A 24,029-nucleotide genomic window follows, 5' to 3' on the forward strand; every position below is an offset into this window, starting at 1 on the left:
TTGCGGCATTTTTTTTCTTGGAACAGCTAAGAGTGAAAACAAAAACTTGGGCCCACGTAGGCGGTCCTTTGGCCCTGGTCAGGGTGGTCGTTGGGTTGGGCATGTTCCCTTGATCTGCTATCCCGTGTGGGTGTCTGGGGTGTCCTGGCTGCCGCTACCATTAGTGGGGGTCTTGGTGTGGGGGTAAACGGGCACTCCCCTTCTTTTTACATTCCATCATAAACCACAGTAGAACACTCACCTGAGCACAGGTGTCAGCTCAGATTTGCACAAATGTTTGACGGAATAGTATGCTTTACATGTGTTTTACTGTAGGTATGTGCATGTGGGAAGATTTTTGAAGCCAGCAGGTATGTTTTTAACATTTGAGTGTGTCTGTGGACGGGCCCCGCCCTCTTAACCAACATCTACACCTGACAGTAATGACAAGTTTCTAGCAGCTTGTTACTTTGTTTTTCTAAATTCCTCCAAAATCTTTAATCCGCTGTTTTTGTATCCTTATCCCTCGTCTCTGACATAATTAATATGAGAAAAGTTTAGCCTTAAATGCAAAACGGGTTTCCATAATGCTGTCATGCAATTCATTTTTGTGCGATTAATTAATCGTGACCTGTAATTAATTAATCTAAATAATTTATTTTAATCACAACTTCATATTTGCCATAAAAAGCCAGATTTTGAGATATTTTCATATACATTTCTGGAAAAGATCAAATTACAACTAAAAAACTGGCTTTATGAAGAGTTCCTAATATAGCAAACTTCAAACCTTTACTTTTACACCAACAACAGGTATTTTTTTTCAATCTCAAACAACATAGAAATAACAAAATAGGTCCAGAGAACTCTAATTTAACACATAAAAACTGTAGGAAAGCCTTTCCTTAGCAATCTAAAAAATATTGCCCCCAAACTTCTCAGTAATACCATAATACATATGTTGACATGCGTTATTCTACAGTTGACTGTCCCATGTGATCAACCCTCCACGGACTCCATTCATTTATGACAGTGAACACCTCGTCTGGCTTTATCCCTTCCATAATAGATAAGAGCTGTGGTGTTGTGGACTTGTTTGCGCAGTTCTGTCATAGACAGCATATATTATCTGGTTCTGTAGTCTTACATTGATGATGTCACAGCAGCTAAGCGCACCACTGCGTCAATACGCAGACACCAAGACATGCTCTGGGAGCAATGTAAGAGGTGTTTTCAGTTCATCTAAAAAATAGTTATAAATTAAAAATTAGATTAACGCAATTAAAAAATAACACACTAACCCTCTTTTGTAACAGTAAAATATGTCCAACAAAAGAGGCCTTCGGCTCTTGTGTGTTTGCTCAGCTGCTAGACAGGATAAGTTTTTAAAAAAAGAGGGGTAAAGTAAAATCGGTGCAAAATGATTAAGACGGCAGAAGCTTAAAAGAGGAGAACATGCTTTGCTGCAGATTATAAGAGCTCTTTTGAATCAATGGGGTTCTTGTTAATCTATGATTTATTTGTCATTATCAGCTCAAGAATAAAACCTCCCAATTATTTTTTATTAAATAAATGCCAAAAAATCCACTGCATTAGAACTGGAGTTAATAACTTTTTCAGTTGTAGACATTGGGAAAAACGTCCTTTTTCCATTTTTATTGTGTCGATTACTCACTCTGCAGTTGCAAAGGCCAGCTCAAAGTTGTGCCTGCGGTTGGCGGGAGACAGAGAGTTGTAGTCAAACTCTGCAGGGAAGAAGGAGTGAACCAGAGCGCAGAACGCCATCCCGTTACTCCAACTGGAGGAGAAGTTCTGGATGTCGATGTTCTGCAGATAAACAGAGAAAAACCTGATGAAGAGTGCAAGCTTCTGCACCAAAACAATATGGAGGAGCTGACATACGGAGGAACCAGAAATCCAATCTGCTGTTTGTAATCTCATGAGGTCATCTCCTCACATGTGTTCAGATGATGGGTAAAACAGACTTCTCACCCGCTTTCCTGCTCTCACTCATCATAATGACGCGTGTTTTTGAAACCATGTCATCTCCAGACTCTGCTTTCTTCTGCCTTGAATGGAATTCAACATGTCAAGTGGTCAAATAAACATTTCTTTGACTTGCTTGTGTTGTTGCTGCGTGTTTTAAGAGCCTTGACTTTGCCATGCTTACTGGAGCATAATTCACTCCACATGGAGCGGCTGGCAGGCTGCAGTGCAGGAACCAGTGCAGGAGCGCAGCAAAGAGGTGTGTTCTCAAACTACACCTCCTCACACCAGTGTGCACACTCACATTTTAACAAGCACCCTAACAACTACACATATTTAAAAAATGACGGACGCAACTGTGAGTGAACCAGTGGCAGAGATGGAGCCTTTTATATGCGGGGGGTAGGAGGGGGGCAAAGGCTTTGGTAGGGTGGCAAATGAGAATAGCAGAGTGGAAGACCATTACTAATGAAAGGATCAAAAATATGCTTTATTATAGTTTTTGTTTTTAATATTAAGACTATCCACATACCGAAAGTTTACAACAATAGGAGCAAAATATTTTTAAATGCCCAATAATTCCTTACACGTTTGATCATTTTTCACCTGCAGTTCAGACTAAGTCTAAAGTAAAGATATAACAAGTTTGAATTTTATTCTCAATTGCATTTTGACAGACGTCTGTAATTCAGTTCAAGGTCAAACAAAGTGGGACAGCTGTCTCCTGCTGATGCTGTTAACTGAAAGCTACAGGAGGGCTCATGAGGATCCTCCTCCTGACTGCTGTGGACTCTTAAAACACAGAAATACTTTTTCTCTGAGATATTTTGATTTCATCAGGGGTTCATTTTTATGGCTCAGGAGTGGAATCTAAAATAGTTCTAAGCATCCATTGTTTTTCCATATGCAAACAATAACCTCATACTGCTGATCATTTTTAGTGGAGCAGGTTTGCATTTGATGCTACAAGCACCAAATTTGGTATGGATGTACTTTAGGATCCCCTCTTTCAGAAAACAACTTTAGCCATGAGAAAATCCAAGATTTAAAAAATATATATCTTATATATAGTGTATATAGTATTCTGTAGGAACCCCTCAAGTGTAAAGACTGCAGTATGTGCACAAACAGACATTAAACATTTTTGTACCAATTGAGTGTTTGGCCGACATCTTTATACATGATTTGCATTTTGGACTTCTCTGGTGGTTAATGTGCTTTTCTGCAAGGGGGGATCCTAAGGAACATCCATGCCAAATTTGGTGGTTGTACCATAAAATCTACGATTGGTCTGAAATATCAAAGTAACCAGCTCCATTGTTAATTGGAGTCTGAAACAGAAACTTGAAAGACAATGGACAGTTGAAAAACCTTCATGATTTTTTTTCAGGTGTTGATCAAATTTGGTACAAACCTGGAAAATTCCTTTCTAGAAGCCATGTGAGCCCAACATTTATGGATTGTTTTTGATGTTCAGTTCTACTGTTCCATCCAGTAGTTTCTGTTCCATCGCACAGCCACTGTGCGATGGGGAGGCATCGGCAGAATCTTAAGGATTTCAAGTCCCGCCTAACTGTTTTGAAAATCGTTGGTGTGGTAGTGAATGTTGACAACAGCAGCTGGCGACAGCTGGGCCACCACAGGCCAGTGGCAGCTGGATTGACAGCCCCCAGCGGCTCTAATCGGACGATATGTAAATGTCTCTTTAAGGAGACAGACATTAGACGGTTGACTATTGACTGTATATGACAACTGAATGCCCATACAAATACCAGCAGCCCCCAGCAGCCCAGGGGTATATGAAGAGCGGGACATTCTGCACCACTGGTCATTCGCAACTCACATTATAATTTTGTCTTTTTTTTTTTTTTTTTTACAGAGGCCTCCCAAGAAAATACAATGTTCTGTCTTCTTCATACTCTTCTCAGTATAAACTCGTCAATACATAGGTCTCAGAGTCACTATGGTACTATCAACGCCATAACGAGTATTGTGCATCATCAATCCCATCTCCCCATTTGGGCCCACAGTCGTCGGGATCGTCATCTGGTCATCACCGGGCTCCCAGCCCATTTCAGCAGCACTCACTCAGTACTACTGTAACATTTCTGACAATCAGACTGTGGCATTGGAACGGCAGCATAGGGGCAGAGGGTGGCAGTCTGAATTTAGCCAATCATCAGATGATTTTGGGGACCTTGGAGATCCTCCCATCAGTCAATTATTACACTACTGCCACCCCAAGACCTCCAAATGTGCCCGGGTGACCACTGACCGATGTCAAAAAATTGTCCGGTTACCATACAATTAAACTTTTTCTTAAAACCTCTGTGGGCCATCTACTGAATTTTACATTTTAGAATATGTGACCATAGTCTTACCTGGTAGCCGATGGTTTTGGACCGACACCATTCAAGAAGAATCTGTTTGATGGTGCTGGCGCTGGACACAGCAAAACTCTGAGAGCGCTTCAGGCTGGCTGGCTTTGGGGTTCTCAAGACAAGAAAAAACGAGATAAAGAGGAGGTCTTACAAGTAGATGAAATGCTCCGGTCATGTTTATTTACCCATTGCTGGTCCCAGAGCTCAACCTTTCAAAGATGGACCGGCGAGCCTGAGCGCCGGCGCTGCGGGGAATGGTCTGGGACCTCACCAGATCCCTCCTCCTCTCTCCAAGATGGCTGAAGGTCCTGTCATCGCTGACCCCATCATCTCTGCAGTACAAAGATGAGTCATGGGGAGCAAACGACATGTTGTGTGCCATTGACGGCATTCACGACCATGCACTCACGTGTCCCGTGGTCCTGAAGAAGCCACGGTTTTAGCTGGAGCTGAAAGGGATTTGTCCGCTAAAGAGAAATAGAAATAGAAAATCACATCAACAAAACATTTTTCTGCTTTGGGACAGGAATCTGTGGCCACATTCAGAGAAACTTTCTGACTCACTCTGGACACATGGAGATCCCAGAGTTCTGGAGGTCGTCGGAGTCCAAGTCTTCACAGACGGCACTGACGTCAGGAAGAGACAGGGAGGTTTAGCAGAACGACAAAACCAGCAAGTTTGTAACAAAACAAGTTCTATTCTCATATTTGAGAACCTGCTTGAGCTGAAGCATCCTCTATGGGCTGGCTTTGGGGGCTGCTGGGACTTGACTGACCCGTAGGGGAAAGGTCAGAACCTGGAGAGGACAGAAGTCCAGGAGGACTGCTCGGAGAAGACTTAACCTCTGCAGTCTTGGTTGTAGCTGTGATGGGAAGGTGGGGCATCCGCGTGGCAACCTGTGCGACGTGTTCGTGCACAGAGTTGGAGGGAGGAGACACCTTCCCCAACACTGAAAAAAGAACAATAATAAAACACATTTTTCCAAGAAAAAGAACGATGATGAAGGATGGATTCTACAATTCTCTCTAAATTTTAGGAAACTTTTAGACTTCATTCCTTTTTTCTAAATTGACATTGAAAGTCAGTGTTAGTGTGGGCAGGTCTCCCTTGAAAAAGATATCTCATCTCATTTCAGTGGAACTTCCTGGTAAAATAAAGGTTAAAAACATGTCTGACAACAAGAAGACAGAAAAATGAGAACAAACGAGAAAGCTTTTGATCTTAGTTTTTTATTATCCAGTTCAAATTTCTTAAAACCCTAACTTAAATTTTGATTGCTTCCTCTTGTATCAACAGAAGTGCTGATATACTGAAGTCCTGAAAACTGATAAAGAAGACGGAGAACGGAAAATATCTCCATGATGGTTCTTATGGACCGTGTGGTTATCAGACAGGAGAATGGAAACCCCACCATGATTCTTATTCAGTTTACCCTGACATGTTCCCACCAGTAAAGAAAATCTTTGTTTTAAAAGTTCTCCCTTATTTTGGCTGAAGGAAATAAGTCTGAAAACGTATGCAGTCCTTTCTGTTTGTTAGTGCAATAATTTTGTTCTAAAAATGTGGAGAATTTAAGGTTGTTACCTTGAGGTTTATTAAGATTTTACAATGTTGCTTCAGAGAAACTGGAGATATAAACATGTTACTATATGATCTAAAACTGTAAGAGCACCAAGAAGTGACGTACCCATGGCAGAGTGTCCGTTCTGTTGTGCTGGAACCTGATCGATGTCTATCGGCTCGTCTCGCTCAGAACTCTGAAAGACAGACGTAAAAATGAATTTAAAGGAACTGTTGATTCTAGAAAAACCACACAAGAACATATGTGTAGACAAAAAGGAGAGCAGTTTTTGTCACAGTGGTAAATTTATTATTTAAACCAGTGGAATCTGGAAAGGCTGAAACAGCACTTCTCTTGAACCAAATTCTATCTTGACTCGGTGAAATGTCAAAAAGTTGGATCTGGATCACACACAGAAAGATAGGTGTATGAATTAAACTTTAAACCACAATATGAGCTTTTCTGAACTGGGCTTGTGGTGTTTCATTGTCAACAGTGTATGACAACTGAACTGAGTGACTCCTCCCCCCTGAAGTTCCAAACAGGAAGTCCCCACTGGCTCCAAGAAACCAAAATCCAATAGACTTCTATAATAGATATTCTAATCATTCAATTTTTCTCAGAAAAACCATTCTAGCTCTGTTACCGTTTCTTTAACACATTCTTGATAATCTGCTTTTTTATTATATTTTTTCTGTAGTTCAAGTTTTTTAAGTTTCAAACTGACCAATCAGATGCTTCATTAAAAGTAGGTGGAGCTTGCTGGCCCTCACATCCAATGCTCAAAACGTTTGTCAGATTTTGTGTAGCTTTCAAGTGGTAGGGGTGTGGCTTTCTAACAAGCTCACTCCTGGTTGGTGAGAGTGGTTGCCATAGAAACTTACACTGATTCACACCTATAACCTCTCACTGACGTTAGCTGGCTCCAACATCGCTAAAAAATGGCAATTGAATAAAAAGGATTTGATTCGAGCCGAAAGTAAACAATTTTCTATGACGTCACACTAACTCAGTCCAGTTCTCTTATAACAGGGGAGTCAAAAGGGGGCCAAAATCTAAAACACACCTTAGTTTGGGCCGAACAGGATAGACATTTATTGAACACACTAAAACTAAACTATGAATAGGAAAATGCAGGAATATTATTCTAGAATAAATAAATTTAAACCTTAAATAACTTTGAATATTTTACTCTCCATAAAAGTATATTTTGTCAAAATTTTGCAAGTTAAAAATAAGCACAAGAAAACATCAGGCCATTAAAAACAACTAAAATAAAATGATCTGGAGGGCCGGATTTAATTACAGGAGGACCGGATCTGGCCCCCGGGCCTTTACTTTGAAGCATGTGTCTTATAAAGTTAACGGAGTCTACCTGATGACAGCAGCATCTTTAAGTTAAGCTGTTTGTTTGCTTCTCCTTCCTGATAAGATCTTACGTCTTTAAAGGAGAAACTTCTGTCACCAAGTGTCTCAGAGAGGAGAGACTTTCCAGAACTCCATCCAGTTCTGAGAGCTCGTGAGGTTCACATGTTCCTGTCACACCATCAGTGTCCCTGGCTCATGTTTCGTTATTTCTGTTGCCCCATCTCTTTCCTGTCTCTGTGGTCGGCATGAGCTCGCGGCAGAGGCTTCCTTTCCTCCAACTGGATGCAATCAGCCTCAGGGGACAGCTAATCGCATCCGGAGGAGATGCCACGGCCTCTCTGCACACCACGCAGGCTGTGATCCGAGCAGCCGTTTTTCCACCGAGCCTAATGACTGCGGCACCGAGGTCAACAGCGACAGCTGAGCACATTTTCACAAGCAATCGCTTTCTTATCAGTTTCCAGTGCTGGACACCCAAAAAACAGCACGTCCTCACATGCTACAAGCACAGGAAACCCAAAAAATGTTAGTGTTTTAAATTTTAGTCAGAGGTCAGAATAATGAAAAACTTCTCAAAGGAAAATCATAGTCTTAAACAAATCATTTGGAGGCTCTTTATCTTCCACATGCCTTTGTCGTCTGAATGTTCTGTCAGGAAGAGATGAATGTTTTGAGAATCAAACAGTCACCACAGGATCGGCACTTCACACGTGTGCACACGCTCCACGCTGTGCTCACTTGAGGAAACTGCTGGGACTGTAAATGTGTGTTTGACTGATCTCACCATCCAGGAATGCTGTGGGGGGGTCACATGTGCGAGGATTCTGCATATACATCTGTGCGTGTGCAGCGCTGACATAGTTAATGAGGGGTTCCTGCAGAAGACACTGCGCTCAACAAACTGCTTCATATAGCAGACGTGAAAACAGCAGGAGGAGGAGTCAAAGAGAATTTGTCGGCATCTTCACCGTCAGATGATCACTTCTGGTTTGAGATGTGACAACAGCATCTCCAAGTTCTACTTGCTGGCAGAACATTCTACCAATGTCTCCTCCATGATGTTTATCAGGGGCAGTAAATAGAAACAGCATCTCTTTGGTGTGTCACTGATAAAGTCATTCGTCAGTATTTGGGGTCAGAGAATGTTCAAGAAGCATCAACGGCAGAGCTCCTCTCTGAGGTCAGCTCTGAATTTAGCAGCCAACACACACACATAGGTCGCTGATATTTCATATCCAGAGAGCATGAAAACAAATTAACACCAACGCAGAGATGAAGCTCCTCCCTACTGTTCCGCCCCAAACTCATATTCATCAGAATTCTGTATTAGGATGGACGTAGGATTCTTTGTGATCTACAGCTCTTTAAATTTTCTTCTTTCTTCTTAAAGGTCTTGCTGAAGACCTCACCTCAGAAATGACTGTCGTCATTAATGCAGCAAAGAAATGGAGATAAACTGAGTAAATGCAGCAGCAAAATGTCTGTGGGTGCGTTTGTGTGTATAATTGTATTTGTGTGTGTTGCTTTAAACTTTTGATAGCGCTTTATTTTACAGCACAGTACTTCAAATCTCAATCTGGTCATATTTTGATCTATTTTCAAATAGTTCCCAATTGTCTTTTAATTAAAATTATGCAATTTTTAGCCAAAATCCAAAAACTTGTGTTGTTTTCTTGGCCATAGTTTCTGCAGAGTGGCTGTAGTACATCAGAAATTCACCTCTGAGTTGTGGGCGGGACTGTTGGTGCGGAAGTCAGCCTGCACTGATTTCCCATGATCCCTTTGTTCACACTGTTTCCTGCCATCTTACATTCCCTCAAAATCTCAAGATTCCAACTCAAATGAAGCAAACAGAGTCGTACATGGATCTATTTGTCTACAAATGGATGCGACAGAATGAAGTGGAGCAGAAATGTTGTGGCTCATCAGCTGTAGTTTGTACGTAAAAACTACAAGCTTTTTAAACAAGCATTTTATTCCGTGCTGCTAATTCACCACAATTTGAATAAAAAAATAATCAGAAACTCAGTTTTGGTTAAAAGCATAAAAAACACAACTTTCATTGGTGTGGGTCTTTAATGAGCATTCAAGAAATATTTACAACATTTTGTTGTACGTACTGGCTATTTTATATGGTATTTGCTATGTATTCATAAGGTACTATTTGGGTCGTTCTTATGTGATACTTGGTATGATAGTGTATTTATGTTGTATTGTACTTTTGTGGTACTATTGCTTTGTAGGGGTATTTTAGTGATTCTACTTGTTTCATACTTTTGTGGTACCCAATGGGTATTTTTACAGTATGTACTGGGTTTTTATGCTGTACCCACTGGGTTTTTACATGGTACCTACTAAATATTTAAATTATACGTTTCTGTTATGGTACTTAGCACATGTATTTTCAGGCAGAATGGTTGCCCCTGACAAATATTCACCTCACCAACTCTGGTTCTCTTTGCAAAAGGTTTGGACATCCCATGGGCTACATAGTTAGGAAATAGCGTTACTTGAGGACCTGCAGTGTATTAAGCTCATCACGGCGCCTGGGAAGCATGCCCTGGTTTCCCATGTGTCAGTGCTACACACAGTCGACTGAGCCATCCAGCCGCTAGTTTTCATTAGATTTATAACACTTAGAATGAATTTGTTTTTTCAGGCTTTATTCCAACCACCAATCAGGCCTTAATGGAGCTAAAGGTCAGTCATTAAACTGATGTCATGTCATTTATGCTCAGAACAAACTTCCCGTTAGAAGCTTCTTCAAATGTAAATTTGTGAACTTCGGTGAGTTAAAAGACAGAAGGAATTTTCCAACAATCCTCACAAATGAACTCTTTCAAGGTTTTCATGCAAAAATCTTCAGATCATAAACATGTTTGGTCCACTTTACTCTCATTACATTTTGTGCAGACAAAAGCTCTTAAAAACCTACATTTTCTGCTTTTCCACACATCATCTTTTTCATTTTTAAATGCTGTTTGTGAATACAAAAAACTGCCTTGAAAATTCTCTGCCAGTGTGTTACTTATGAGTGAAAACCTATAAAAAATAAAAATAAATGCAAAATTAGAGAGCAAGAGCAGGAAATGTGTAAAATCATTCAGTGGTCACACAGAATGAGGAAAGACTGTTCATACAGACAAACATTTGCTGTAAAAATAATCAGCTTCAGCCGTCTGACCTCAAAGTGTTTTCACATTTTTAAATTTCCCTCATCAAGCTGGCATCAAAAACTCACATCACAATAAAGTTGTTTTTTCTGGGTTTTCGATTAAAGTAGAATGAATGAGCCACAATGATGTCATTAAGATCCTTATCATTATGTGACTTAGGATAATCAGATTTACATAACTAACCATATGTTCATATATGACGAGTTGGGAATGTGTAAGTACGGGGGGTTGACCTGTATGGCTGCTGCAGGTTATTGGGTTGTCTGGGTCTGTGGAGGGATTGCTCCCTAGACGGTTGTATGGCCACCTCAAGCTACATCATAAAAATGGAACGTACCATTGTTGTGTCTGGTAAGTTTATCTTGATCAACCTTTATTTATTTATCCTCCTTATTTATCCAAAGATTAATCCTTATTTTTCCTTGTACAGTCCACAAAATTTGAAAGCCTAATGTCAGAGACTGAAAATCTGCAGATCTCCTGACTCATGAAGGCCATCAGGTCTCATCAAACTACCACAACGCAGCAGAGAAATCCTGATTATCTCACTGAGTCTGGATTTTCTTTAGCTGAAATTGTGTAAATCCCAGCATTGACCTCAGAGGTGTGAGATTTCACATGATTTCTATTATAGTAACTTTTTTCATCAATTTTCGGTGACTGTTGTGATGAGTTTTGGAAAACGGAGTGACTTTAGTGTTTCTGTTGGCACCTCCATGAGCGTTTCTTGTGTTTGCTTTGTGAAATCACTTGACTTTCCAACCCAGCAGGAGAACTTTCCATGTTATCAAAGCCCATCCTCCATCAACAAGCTTCCTCTGCAGTGACTGACAGAATGTTTGACGTGCGTCTAAACATCCAATCGGAGCCTGAATCCGTCCCATGAGGTCAGAGAGAATCTCCCCTTCTTCCATCTGTGCCAGCCTCCCCTAAAACTGATCCACAAAGTACCCTGAGGGCACGGATCCAGAACCCTGCAGCTGAAGCGCGCTGAGTGTTCCCACGGTAGAGCCAGCTGACGCAGTCGAGGAGTGAAGTTACAATCACTAAGCCTCAGAAGACGACTGCCAGGAAGGCCGCCTCCTTCCACAGGGCAGCCAGGTTGATGGTCACAGCAACCATGAACACGTTTCACACAGCCCTTTGTCTGGAAGTCATTAGGAGAACCAGGGGGAGTCAGGGAGTGGCTGCATAGTTCTACTAAAGCCCCGGTACAAACACACACATACATATCTACACAAACGCATACACACACAACAAACATACCCACATAAAACACATGGGCACACATAAAACACACATGGAACACACACACTCACTCACTCATATAATTGCATTTCTTTGGGAATTTTCTCAATGTGGGACAAATAAGTGGTCATTTTATTGTATTTTTTGGTACTTTATTTGATTATCTTTTTTATTTTATTCTTGTTAAATATTTTTAGCATCTTCGGTGAAATAATTTTAACTACTTTATATCATAGCTAATTCACTAAACCACACACTAGCTACATTTCCACTGACTATAAAACTTCATGAATTATTTGTGATAATAAATTTGCCTTTTGGAAACACAACAATTTTGAAACAACTCAAAAAAAGTAGTTTTTGAGACATATTTCTAACTGTACTGGAAGCACTTTTTTAGAATTAAATGAGTCATGTGACAGACAACCGAATACCATTCTCAGCAAGGTGCTGCTCAGCGGGTGCTACAAGAGATCCAACAGCATCACACAGCTCATCAAAATTAAGTTTAGCACATCCACAGCTCCTCTGTAAAATCATCCTTCACAATTTCCCAAAATCACGTCATCCATAGCTGCTTTCGCGTAGCTTGTCCCTCCATGGCCTGAATAAGACGCCGACGTCTCCTTTGATAGATGATGATGAGCTCTAGTGCCGTGGTAGAAATTTGAACGACTTATCACTTAAGCTGATTTGTGTTCATTCAAATAATTATAATTTACTGGAAACAGTGTAATTACAAAATTGTGTTTTTTCAACATTCAAGTTGTGTGCATATGTGTAATGGAAACGCGGCTACAGACACAGTAGCAGCATGAAAATGATCCAATATGAGTTAAAAAAAAAACAAATGAATTTAAGCTTTGTTAAAATTGAAGTTTAATTCAAAACTAGCCTGTATGTTAATGTGAAAGTGTGTTTGAAGCAGTGAGGTTTGTGCCACAAGTCTAGTCTTAAGGTCTAGCTGGTATCTGTATACTTTTCCTAGTGAGGGGGGTACCATAGAAAGAAGATAAGTGAGAACAGAATTATGCTGAAGGATAGTCTCTGTTATCACACATATTTAAACTTGACAGACTGGGAGTCCTGTCTGGGAGTCCAGATTGGAGACTCAGTCTGAGCCTATAGTATGGGGATCCAGTCTGGAGATCAAGTCAGGGGCTCCAGTCTGAGACTGGGGGTCGAGTCTGAAGACTCAGCCTGGTGCTCCAGTCTGGAGGTTCAGTTGGGAGACTCTGTCTGGAAGTCCAATCTGAGGTTATAGTCTGGAGTTTCAGTCTGGAGTTTAATTCTAGAGAATGAGCACGGACAGTGAGGACAACCTAAAGATCACTGTCTTACAAATAAGCAGCACTTCAGTTTCAGCTCCATTTTCTTTTCCTGTGCGCCAATTTTAAATAATAAATTAAATAAAACAGGGAATTTCGAGTAAAAAAAAAGTTTCTAACCATTTTCTATTAGAATCTAAACATAGTTCCAGTTAACTTACACACATATATTTAATAATCAGCAAAGGTAATAAAAGTCAGGAATCAAAAATGCTGCTATGGGATCATACCATTGTGTTTAGCATTCTTCCAAAGGTATTCCTGCATTAAGAACATTTTATTTATTTGTTTATTTTGACTCATCAACTGACTGTGGATCATTCTGACATCTGAGCCTGGTCACATTTGTCTTTTGATGCCAGTTTTAGTCCTTTCTTGGTCCTTTCTAGATACGTTTCCAAACCTGTTAAGCTTTTTCTAACATGTATCCAGGACTCATGGAGTCAGATAAGTTCTGGGCTTCAGTAACAATATGGGCAACTGCCCTTGAGGTATGAAAGCTACACAGCTTATTTGCTCTTTAAATGAACCAAAACAAAACCATCAAGATTAATCAAATTTGCAGAACTTGGAGAAATTAAGAAATATTTCTGATCCCCATCAGGGATTTAATGAGTCTTTACTGCTTGAGAATGAAAAAGTGATGTTGTCAGCACGTTCACGCGGATGGAAAAGCCTGTTGTGTTTGTGCGAACACTCCAAGCCCCCTTTCGTAGATTACCCTTCTCCATGACTCATTACTAAAAGAGGGACTAACAGGCTTCAGTTTTCATGTACGAGCCCTCACCATAGGACGTTTCCATCAGCCTGATCTCACACTGTGACAAAACCAAAACAGAGCAGGCTGCAATGGTTGCTGTTCAAACGCGCAAGCCTTTGTGTAGAGATAAGGCGGAGATAACATCAGGCTGGAGTTGTGTAATGTTACTGGAAGACGGAGCTGAAAGCAGTTCCAGAGTGGAAATTTGTACCAACACACACTGAAAAGCTAGATCATCTAACGGCTCATGAGACGTGAAAACAGACGGGATTTTACGGTCAAATCAGAGGTGTGTAAGGTTTCAGCTCCTTTGAGACAAGTAAAGTGTAGTGTGTGGTGCAGATGTTTCTCCAAACGGGATCGCCTTTCTTCTGATTGTTGCCTGTTTTTTTTAATTTTTTTATTTAAAGACTTTAAAGTCACTTATTGTGGCACATCGCTCATCATGACAAACTTTTCCTAAATGGATTAAAAATGGCACAAAACATCCCAAATGATTACTAAAATTATATTTTTGTGCAGCTTTAGCAGCAAATGCCATCCCTAGTTTTAGTTTTGTCTTGTTTAGTAAAATCCCAGACTTCACTATAACATGATGGTTAACAAATAATCTGTTATGAACAAATAAATGACTGGGGGGGGTTGAGCAGTAAACCCAGTTCACCTATTCTTCCTGTGGGGTCGTAGACGCCCCGATGATCCGCCTCCACTAATCAGCTAATTATCCCACACCAAAGGAATGCGTTGAGTCAAATGCAGTGAAGCGGCGTGATCTGAGGCGGCAGGGGTGGGGTTGGGAAGAAAAATGAAAGTGAGTTTCCAAAAAAGAAAGTAAAGCATTTGTCATGTGACAAATTAGTGAGCCTCTAAATAGAAAAAGTATTGACAATTGCCTGTACATGAGAACTGGAATGAGTGACCCCTCCCCTCTGACGTTCCAAACAGGAAGTACACACAAAAGGACTAAACTGTATATATCGTCACGGATTTTTTGGATAATTTACAGATTTTTTTTTTTTTTTTTAAGTTGCTTGGTTTGAGTAGAACCTAATAACAACAAATAATGTTTTGGTTAATTATGTCTGTAAATATTGGCATTTAAGTGGCAACAGCATCATTCAAACAACATTGATTATAGTCCTTCGGAAACTACTTGCATTGTTTTTCTGTCAACACAAGCCTGAACACTAGGTGGCAGCAGAGATTGTTTTGCTGTAGCTGTAGCTGGTGTAGCATTTAAAGAACTTTCCTTATCATGTTTGCAGCTCAATGTGTTTAATTTTGAATTGAAAGGTTAATGATTTGATGGATATTAAATTAGTTATTTTTTAGAAAATCGAAAAAGAAGAAAAAGAGTAAACTGCAGGAAATATATTTCTATGTTGGAAAATGAAATGTTTCACATGGATTTATGTGGAGTTGCGAGTCAGTGTTTAAAAAGATTTAATTGGAGTTCCTTATCTTATAGAGTCTATATCATCATATCTAGCAGATGTTGTTAATTTTGGAAGGTAAAGTCTATCAGATCTAAAAACTGCACCGACTTCACATAAAGAGACTTTCATCACTCGTTAAAGAAAAATATAATTAAACTTGAGAAATTGGTTTCAAACTTCACCGAAAATGTTATAGATCCGACTGACACCAACATAGATTAATCTCCATACACCATAAGAAAAGATCTGTTAATTCAAGGAAATGGATTGAAGCCATAAATAAGGAAATACGATCATTAAAGAAAACATTTTTACATTATTGTTCCAGAGATTCCGAAGATTGTTTTCCTCAGAGCTTCTCGCCAGTGAAGCTGCTAATCTCTACTGGTTTATCTAAAATCTCTACACTTCAGTGACTCTCAGTGATGCATAAGATCCTAAAATAAAGATGTTGGCTGTTTGAACAGTAACTGATAGTTAAAACTTTGTACAAGTGTTTATGTGCGGGTTTGAGTTGGCATGACAACACTGCTTTAGAAAAAAAAGGCAAATCACGTAGATTAGTTGTTTTTAACAGAACCTATATTTTTATTCCCAATTTTTTTCCCCAGATAACTCCTTCAAAATAAAAGAACATCTGGTTCAGAAGCCATTTTAGGAGAAAAGGAATCCAGATGAAAATATGATTTTTTTAATCCAATTTTTAATTGATCAAATGGACTCAAAAAGAGATACAGCTAATCAAATATTACAGAATTACTTCCAAACATTACAGATTACAAGTGAAAAGCAATCTCTTATAAAAATATTGCTCTTAGAAATGTATTGTATTACTGGTCCTTCTATGTGTATTACTTTTATTTTACTTTTTTTTAGTACCTGTGGAAAATCTAAAGGTAAAATGTATTACTGAGTATTTTACATTCAGATAAGAAGTGTGATGTTTCATAATGTCACTTATAATCCCAGCCAGCAAAGTCAAGTGGGCAGCATATGGTTTAAAAGTGGGCAGAACATGTGGGCCCCAGATGGGTTTGTCCACAGTTTCTGTGGTGGCCCATCTATGTTTGCCCACATTGGCTCAAGTGGGCACTCAGTGGGTTGGCTCGCTACGCTAGCGTAGCGTACTTGCAAGCTCTGCTGTATTGAGTTGGCAAGCTCATCTGTAGAGAGCTAGCGAGCTCCACTGTAGCATCCTAGCAAGCTTCACTGTAGCAAGCTAGCGAGGTCTGCTGTACCATGCTAGCGAGCTCCTATGTATTAAGCTAGCGAGCTCCTATGTATTAAGCTAGCGAGCTCCGTTGTAGCGAGCTACCCACTAAGTGCCCACTCAAGCCAATGTGGACAAACCCATTCGTGGCCCACATTTCTGTCCACTTTTAAATCATATGGGGTCCACTTGGTCTTGCTGGCTGGGATGTGGTTTAGTTTAGGTAAAATGGAAGGCGACGGACATATTGTGGAAAACTGGCAACTGAATTGATTTAATTTGGTTGGAACCTGAAGCAAGTAATTTTCTATGGGTGACATCACACTCACTCAGTCCAGTTCTCTGATACAGTCAATGGACTAGTGACGTTTATTTAGAACATTGAAATTAAATCAAAGTGTTTGAGTCTGTGGAGTCTGATGGGAAATGTTGCTCAATGGCTTAAGTCTAAATGGACACAAAAAAACTTAAAGTTTCTGAACAAAAGCAGAAAAAAGGAAAAGTAGACTATTAAAATACTTTTTTCATCTGTTTGGGGTTTTGCTGCTTCAACAAAAACATTTTAGGCAGTCAGTCTGTTCCAGTCTGCGATAGGCTCAGACTTTAGTTGCTTCCGTTGCTCGTGCAGCGACTTGAGACCTAAGGTTTATGACTTGTGGACAACTTACATTTGAAGATTCTTATATTTTAGCTGCAGGACGTCACTGTCAGCTCTAAAAATTAAAGTATCTTTACAAGCTTTTGCTTTGGCAATTCATAAACATCATTTGCATGTTTTTATTTTTTAACGTACATGACCTTTTTAAAGGAGTTTTGCGAAAATTTGGAACAATAAAATATCAATTTTAACTATTTGCCTTGGGACTTCAGGCTTGACTTAAACCCATTGAATATTTTTGATAACTGGGGAGTGAATTTGATGAGAAAATGGCTTACTTTCGGCTCCAACCAAATGAAGTCAATTCAGTCTCAATTTTTGTACAATATGGGCACCACCATGTTGGAGCCAGATGTCGCCATGGTCTGAGACTGTCTGAGTTTCTATGGCAACCACTCAGCCCAATCAGGAGTGAGCTTGTTGGAAGACCACACCCCTAACCCTTAAAAGTGAGCCAATCAAAATCAGTCAAACGTGGGAGCCAGTATGCTCCACCTACTTTAGTTGAGACATCTGATTGGTCAGTTTATAACTTGAATCACTTTAACTACAAAAAATATATATACTGTATATATAACGAAACTGTTGAGATCTTTAGGATTTTAACAGCAGGTGAAAATGAGTCAACAGGTTTATTATTTCTCATTTAAGATGTTTCCTCAGAGAATTTCTCCTGAAGCATCAAACCTCTTTCTATGGGAAGCAGAATATAAATAGGAACGTTCCTTTTTTATTTATTAGAGTTCGTGGCCCTCACAGATCCGGGCTGCAGGTGTGAGGTGAACTCGACCTCATTGACGTACTACAGGTGCGCCCTGACTGTGAGTTATGTGTGCAGGTGTGTTCATCTCGTGAAGGCTTGACAGGTCACTAAAACAGCTGGAGAGTGGGCTGGAGGACACACGCCTATAAAGTCATATTTGGTTGAACTGGTGCAGTTATGAATGCCTGCAGTGTGTGCGTGTTTTGCCTATCAGACCTGTTTGAACAGAGAACTGCAATATATGTTTATGAACTTCCTCATTTCTTCCTGACATGGTCAGAGGGAATAAACTGCGAGGATTTCCAGCAGGATTTGGTAGGGGGGCGGAAAGGCGCAGCAAACCTTTGTGGGTGGGGGATATTTGGTGAAGCAGTGTTGAGATAATACCGGGGGATCTCCCACAGCTGAGACCCCGCGCAACAAAGGTGCTCTTGTGCTGTTTCTGCCCTGACCACATGATTTCACAGCAGATAACATTCCTCACCTCACATAGTTCAGTAATAACAGATCCACGAGGAACAGACATTTGCATAATGAGTGCGAGTACCTTCACGCAGTCTGAGTATTTTAGCATCTACCACCGCTGAGAAGAGCCAGATAAGAGCACAAACCATCACAGAAATAAAAACATGTTTGTTAAAAAGTGAGCACAAGGCTAAACAAAGCGGCAATAAATACCATTTTAGTATTTTGCTTAAGCTATTTACATTATTCTTTGGAAAAGTACCTTCAAGGCCTTTTCCATTTTAATAGAAATGGAATTTTGCATGAAATGAAAAGTGTCAGAATGCAAACGATCGCAGCCGCATCATAGTTCTTATTTTAGAACAGCCTCTTTTCATGGGAAGTGTCTAAAACAAGTGGTTGTATGCACATGTGCATGGTAAATATGCAGACTCATGCCTTACAGATGCATGGATTTCATTCAAGAATCCTGACCTGAGCGAAGTCAAACATGTCATTATCCAAGCGTCTGAATAAAAACTCTTCCTGTCAAGCTGCGTAAGTTCCAAAACGCTTGAGGAAATCCTATTTCATATTGAAAATAGGGGAAAAAGCTCCTGATTTTAATGCAATGGGTGAAAAAGACGATAGATTTTTGTGTTTTATTGCATAACGTTAAGATCAGCCTGATGCCATGATCTAATACCCACTTTTCGAATCTAATTCGAAAAGTCAACATTCATTCGACTACCAAAACTATTAAACTCTTTACCCAATTAGCATATTATCAACAGATTCTGAAGCAGAAAAAATCAGTATTTTGCTAAAAAGCAAAACTTAACGTTTGTAACGTGTTGCATGTCGCTGCAAATCCGATATGAAGAGCCATAATGTTTTCCTTTTAACACATGTTTTTTCTGAGTTTTTTTTTGGAAAACTTTGAATAATAATGATAATGCTTGCTGATGATCTTCTTTCCAACAACCTTCTCAGACCTTCAGCTTCCTGTTGGTCCCTTCTGTCTGATTCTACTTTGATTTTTGTTCATTTCATGATGATTTTTCAGTGTGTTGGCTTGAAGGAAGATCTAGTGTTTATTAACTGAAGATCTTCATCATTTTAAAAATGTCACATTTTCCTATTTAGTATTAGTTGACAGTTGCTCCCATGTTGTCAGCCATTTTGGATCCTCCATGACATCATAGATTCTTATTGGACAAAGAGACGGCACACTCTCTCCGTTTAAATTCAATGGTTTTGACCAAATTTGAATTCTTCCCCTACTCCTACAGCTTGTCCCTACCCCTCCAATTGTAGGGGCATTTGTAGGGGCATCTGGTAGTAATGACTTCTTGTTTTAGCAAAACCTTCTTAAAGCTATAAAACCAATGTTATGTATGTCAGAGCGCTAGAAGCTACACGCTAACATAGCTGACCAGCGACTATTAATGATGTCATCAAGTGGAAGTAACATCTGATCTAGAAGACTCTACTTTTCCCCAACAATGTAAAGATGCCAAGAACAAACATGTGGAGGCAGAAGAGCTGCTGTTGCCCCATGACTTCATCATGGGGAGCAGTGCAGCTTTAATGCGGGATTATGGAAGTTATTGTTGGTTTTTGTTCATACAAAAACTCTCTTAACCTCCACTTGCTGGGACTCTGTCAGCATATGAGAAATAGAGAAACGTGTTACTGACAAATTATCTTCTTCTGACACGCCTCCTGCATGAGTCACCCAGTGTTTAATTTAGAAACTTGTTGAGGAATGATGTTTTACTCACTCAAAGAAGTCAATGGAAGCCAATGAACACCTCATATGGTTTTATATAAATACAATTTTCATGAAATAAACTGAGTTGTGAACTTTTCCCTTCACTTGAAAGATCATGAATTCCAGAAAAGAGGACTCAGAAATCAAATGCTCTCCATCGCCTGAGGATTGTATGCTTTAAAAAATAACAGCAAGTGATTGAAGACGGCGTGCAATCAAACTATTTACAAAGATGAGAGAATTTTCTGTGTTTGCTGGAGGAGAAAGCCGCCAAGAAAACCAGACCTGGGTTCAGAGATTCATTTACTAGAGGAGGCAGAAGATTCTCGTTTAAGACTCATTAAAAGCAAAGCAGGAGAGCGGAGGGAACGAGCAACAGAACGCAGTCCTAACAGAGGATTGGGAAGCACACGATGTGCAATAAAACTTTAAACCCACAGACTGAGCAGTAAAAGTGACTCAAGCCGTCACCACCAGCTCACATTACCACGAGAAACCCCAGACTTCATCATCAGCTTTGAATCATCTTCACCATCCAGAAAGAAGTTCTGGAAAATGAGCTCTCGCAGTCTCACTTTTTATAACAGACTTAAAGAATTTCACAAGAACCAATTAAGGTTTATTCATGCAGAAGAAAAACTGAGTTGGATCCTGAGCAGAACTGAAGTATCAGAGACTCTCAGGTCCAAAGAACCATGCTACCCTCACACCCAGGAGGTTTTTCAGTTGCACCCCATAGTTCATCAAACCTAGGCCTCCTGGAGGAGGTTTATTGTGAAACCGCGGTGACAGGCAGCGTGACGCATCTACAGCAGAGCTTCAGTAGCATTCTGTCTGCCTTCTCACTGAGGATCACATCTCCATAAGGTCCTCTCATAGATGCTATATTCTTGTTTTTAATGACTGAGGCAAGTTTTATTTTTACATTTTCAGCCATACATTTATTCTTAGTAAGTTCTGATCTAATGACTAAAAAATGCACAAACAAAAGAGCACTATATAAATTTTGTTGTGCCAGTGACAATTACATAATAAAGCTTTTAGCTGCGTTGCATACCCCCCATCCCACCCTTGCAGCCCCCTTCTAACCCGCGCTCACAGGCTGAGCTGGAACACGCCCCTCACTCTCCATTCCTGCCTCTACCTCCTCAGTCAGAGCTGCATTTGACATTCATTTTAATATAATAGTTTTCCAAAACGGCGGCTTTTCTGTTGCTTTCTCTCCATAGCAACCATTTAACTTTTTGGTCACCTGGTGATGACAAACAAGTCTATGTAACTTTTAGAAGAATTGACAAAAGTAAATTTTTAGATTTCCTTGGCAACGGAAGATTTTTGTTAACCACACCCACATTCTTAATATGTTCATATTGTATTTGATAAAGTTTTGTTCAGCTTAAACCAACAATTCACCAATTACATTTTCACAATATTCAGGTGAAAAATATGCGAGTACCAGGGGAACGCCACTTTTCTGAGCTAGTGATGCTAATGCTGATAAAAATCTATACTTTTAAAGCAACATTTTTTTCTAAGTAGTTCCCCAATGATTTTCGAGGAGTTAGGGGGCGATAGATCAAAATCCTTCGGAGGAGTTTAAATTTGTGGGTGGGCCTACACTGAAAAGAGTGAAACATGAGTTCTGTAATTTATAATGTTTAAATGTTTTTGTTTTCATCAAATTAAATTTTGAGTTGATGGTTTATGCAGCTTAAAAATGCAATTTGATAAAAACTAATATTTTTAAATGTAACAAGTTGCAGAGTTTTTGTTAATTGATCCAATGCTTCACTTTTTACAGTGTAAAGAGAATTTTTGTTTATTTATTTATTGAATATTTAAGACCTTCCCAAGGTCAAAGGTCAACGAAACCTCTGTTGTGGTTGTAGACTCAACCTGATGAAGGTTGTATGAAATTTTGTGAAAATTGCTTAAACAAAAGTTAGTTTTTTTTCTCATATTGTGAAAAAATTTGAAAATCGCCAAATTTAATATCTCGCTACAAAATGGCTGCTAAGCCGTGGAGCCATCCAAAAATATTTTCAAAACTTCGTTTTGACATACCAGACATGTTTTCATTTTGTAAATTGGATTTTGAAACATTTTTTGAGCCCTATGAAGATCTTCACCCCATTCTTTTTTTTCTATGTTTTAGCCCGCCATGATGTCATTTTTTTGGGACAGGTTCTTCTCGATAACAAAAATTCATTTTGACCTAGTACTAGGTGTGCACAAATCTTGGTGAGTTTTTGAGCATGTGGTCAGTCCAGGACTCTACTGGCCAGAATAAAGTAGTATAAGGAGTCCAACACCAAAAGTCAGACTGTCTCTTTACTCACAGGAAACCAGTGATCAACATTTCTAAAGGCTGATGTGTAAAATGAAATTCCAACCGCATCTCATGAAGTTTGCAGAGAGGCTTCAACCAAAAATTTAAGTCCTGATCCAAACAAAAAGTGCATGAATTTAAATTAAAAAGTAGAACCTTGATACCCCATGAGGAGGGTGACTGTCTCAGTGAGGGTCCATGTGTCATGCATGCAGACTTGCAGGAGTCTACTCACGCTGGCCTTGCTGGACACAGCAAAGATGGCTCGGCTGGAGAAGCGGGTGACGGAGGGGCTGCTGCTGGACCCGGGGCTGAGGAGCATGGAGCAGCCTCTGTACCCGGCGGGGGGGCTGCTGCAGCTGGGGGAGGACGTTAACATAGAAGGTGGAGATGGAGGGTGGTTGTAGGTCTGCACGTGGAGAGGGTTCTGAACCTTCCCACAGATCACGTCCTTTGCGTTGTGATGGTTCTCTGAGAGGAGGAGCGCGTCCCCGCTGTGGTTCTGACCATTGTTGCTGTTTAACAAGGTGCGGCTGTCGCTCATGAAGCCGCTCAGCAGCTCCACTTGCCTGGTGAGAGCGTCCAGCTGGCTGCGGAGCTGCCGGTTCTCCTGCTGCAGCTGCGCCACGGTACGGCCCAGTGGGCCGCTCAGGTTGGCCGTCTCCTCCAGCCGACGCTCCACACCCAACTTAAAACTGCCCACATCCACCTGGATCTCCCTGATGGCGTCCCGGAGAGTGTTCTCGTAACGGGCCAGAGCCTCGCACACGGTCTCCCCGTCTGGGGAGGGACAGCGGGGGGCACACGCGTCCCCCAGCTGATCCAGAGCCGGGCCTTCCATCAGCACAGCTGCTGCCACTGCTGACCTTTGCCTAACGTCTTTGACTGGGAGTCAGCGGCCACTGAAGAATGTCTTCAATCAGTGTGCTGAGGGTCTGGCTGGAGGGGGTGGGGGCTGACGGACAGGGCCTGAGAGGTGTGGGGGGTGGGGGCAAAGGTCTGGTCTGTGTTAGATCCAATCCTGGACGTCCGTCTGACATTCGAGGTCCTTCCTCAGTGCTTTTCAAGAACCAACACGTTCCGCTGAAGACTGAACTGTTAAGCCATCCGAAGATCTGCTGGACAGAGAGTCACTCATTTACAACACTGAAACACTTAATCAATATTTCTGCAAAACAAACAGCTACAAACACATCAACCTCCTCCTCCAGACGGATTGGCTTTCCTCTCTGCTCTGCAGCTCAGCAGTGAGGTAATGCGCTCCCGCAGCTGCAGGAAACCTACCTCCGCTCTCGGGTGAAGCCCACCAGCGTTCCCTCAGACAGCTGTGGAGAAGTGTCTGCCGGCTCGCCGGAGAGCTTTAACTTTCACGCTGATCACTCCTCTCCAGCCCAATGGAGGGAGGAGAAAGGGAGGTGTCAGGGAGGAGGGTGGTGGAGTGGATAACTTCAATGGAAAAGTGTGGTGAGTAAAGGAGGGGCAAAAACGACCGGAGGGCTTTTAATTCTGTTCAAACTCTGTTTTTGTTGCTGTTAAAAACAAATTAATTTTGGGAATAAACTAATGTAATTGTAGATACAAGTAAAAAGTCTGCATTTTCAGCTTTTTTTTAAATATTGCTTTGGAA

At 40.6% G+C, this 24,029-nt stretch overlaps 1 protein-coding gene across 4 annotated transcripts in view; it reads right to left on the reverse strand.

Moving 5' to 3' along the window:
- smtnl (smoothelin, like) overlaps nt 1-23,849 on the reverse strand; it is a 26,742-nt gene extending 2,893 nt beyond the window's left edge. The window contains exons 1-9 of one of the 4 annotated variants that reach the window (XM_024278062.2): nt 23,687-23,849; nt 22,638-23,517; nt 6,035-6,104; nt 5,063-5,296; nt 4,911-4,973; nt 4,756-4,813; nt 4,532-4,678; nt 4,347-4,458; nt 1,655-1,806 (exon numbers count right to left, since the gene is read on the reverse strand). In XM_024278062.2, coding sequence (XP_024133830.1) covers nt 1,655-1,806; nt 4,347-4,458; nt 4,532-4,678; nt 4,756-4,813; nt 4,911-4,973; nt 5,063-5,296; nt 6,035-6,104; nt 22,638-23,243 — 1,442 coding nt within the window. In that variant the 5' untranslated portion in view covers nt 23,244-23,517; nt 23,687-23,849. Of the gene's footprint in view, nt 1-1,654; nt 1,807-4,346; nt 4,459-4,531; nt 4,679-4,755; nt 4,814-4,910; nt 4,974-5,062; nt 5,297-6,034; nt 6,105-22,637; nt 23,521-23,601 lie in introns of all 4 variants that reach the window. The other 3 variants (XM_024278063.2, XM_024278065.2, XM_036215080.1) reach the window with 3 other exon arrangements.
- Nucleotides 23,850-24,029: the final 180 nt, after the last annotated feature.

The sequence above is a fragment of the Oryzias melastigma genome, linkage group LG13, assembly GCF_002922805.2.
Source record: "Oryzias melastigma strain HK-1 linkage group LG13, ASM292280v2, whole genome shotgun sequence".
Taxonomy (NCBI): Eukaryota; Metazoa; Chordata; class Actinopteri; order Beloniformes; family Adrianichthyidae; genus Oryzias; species Oryzias melastigma.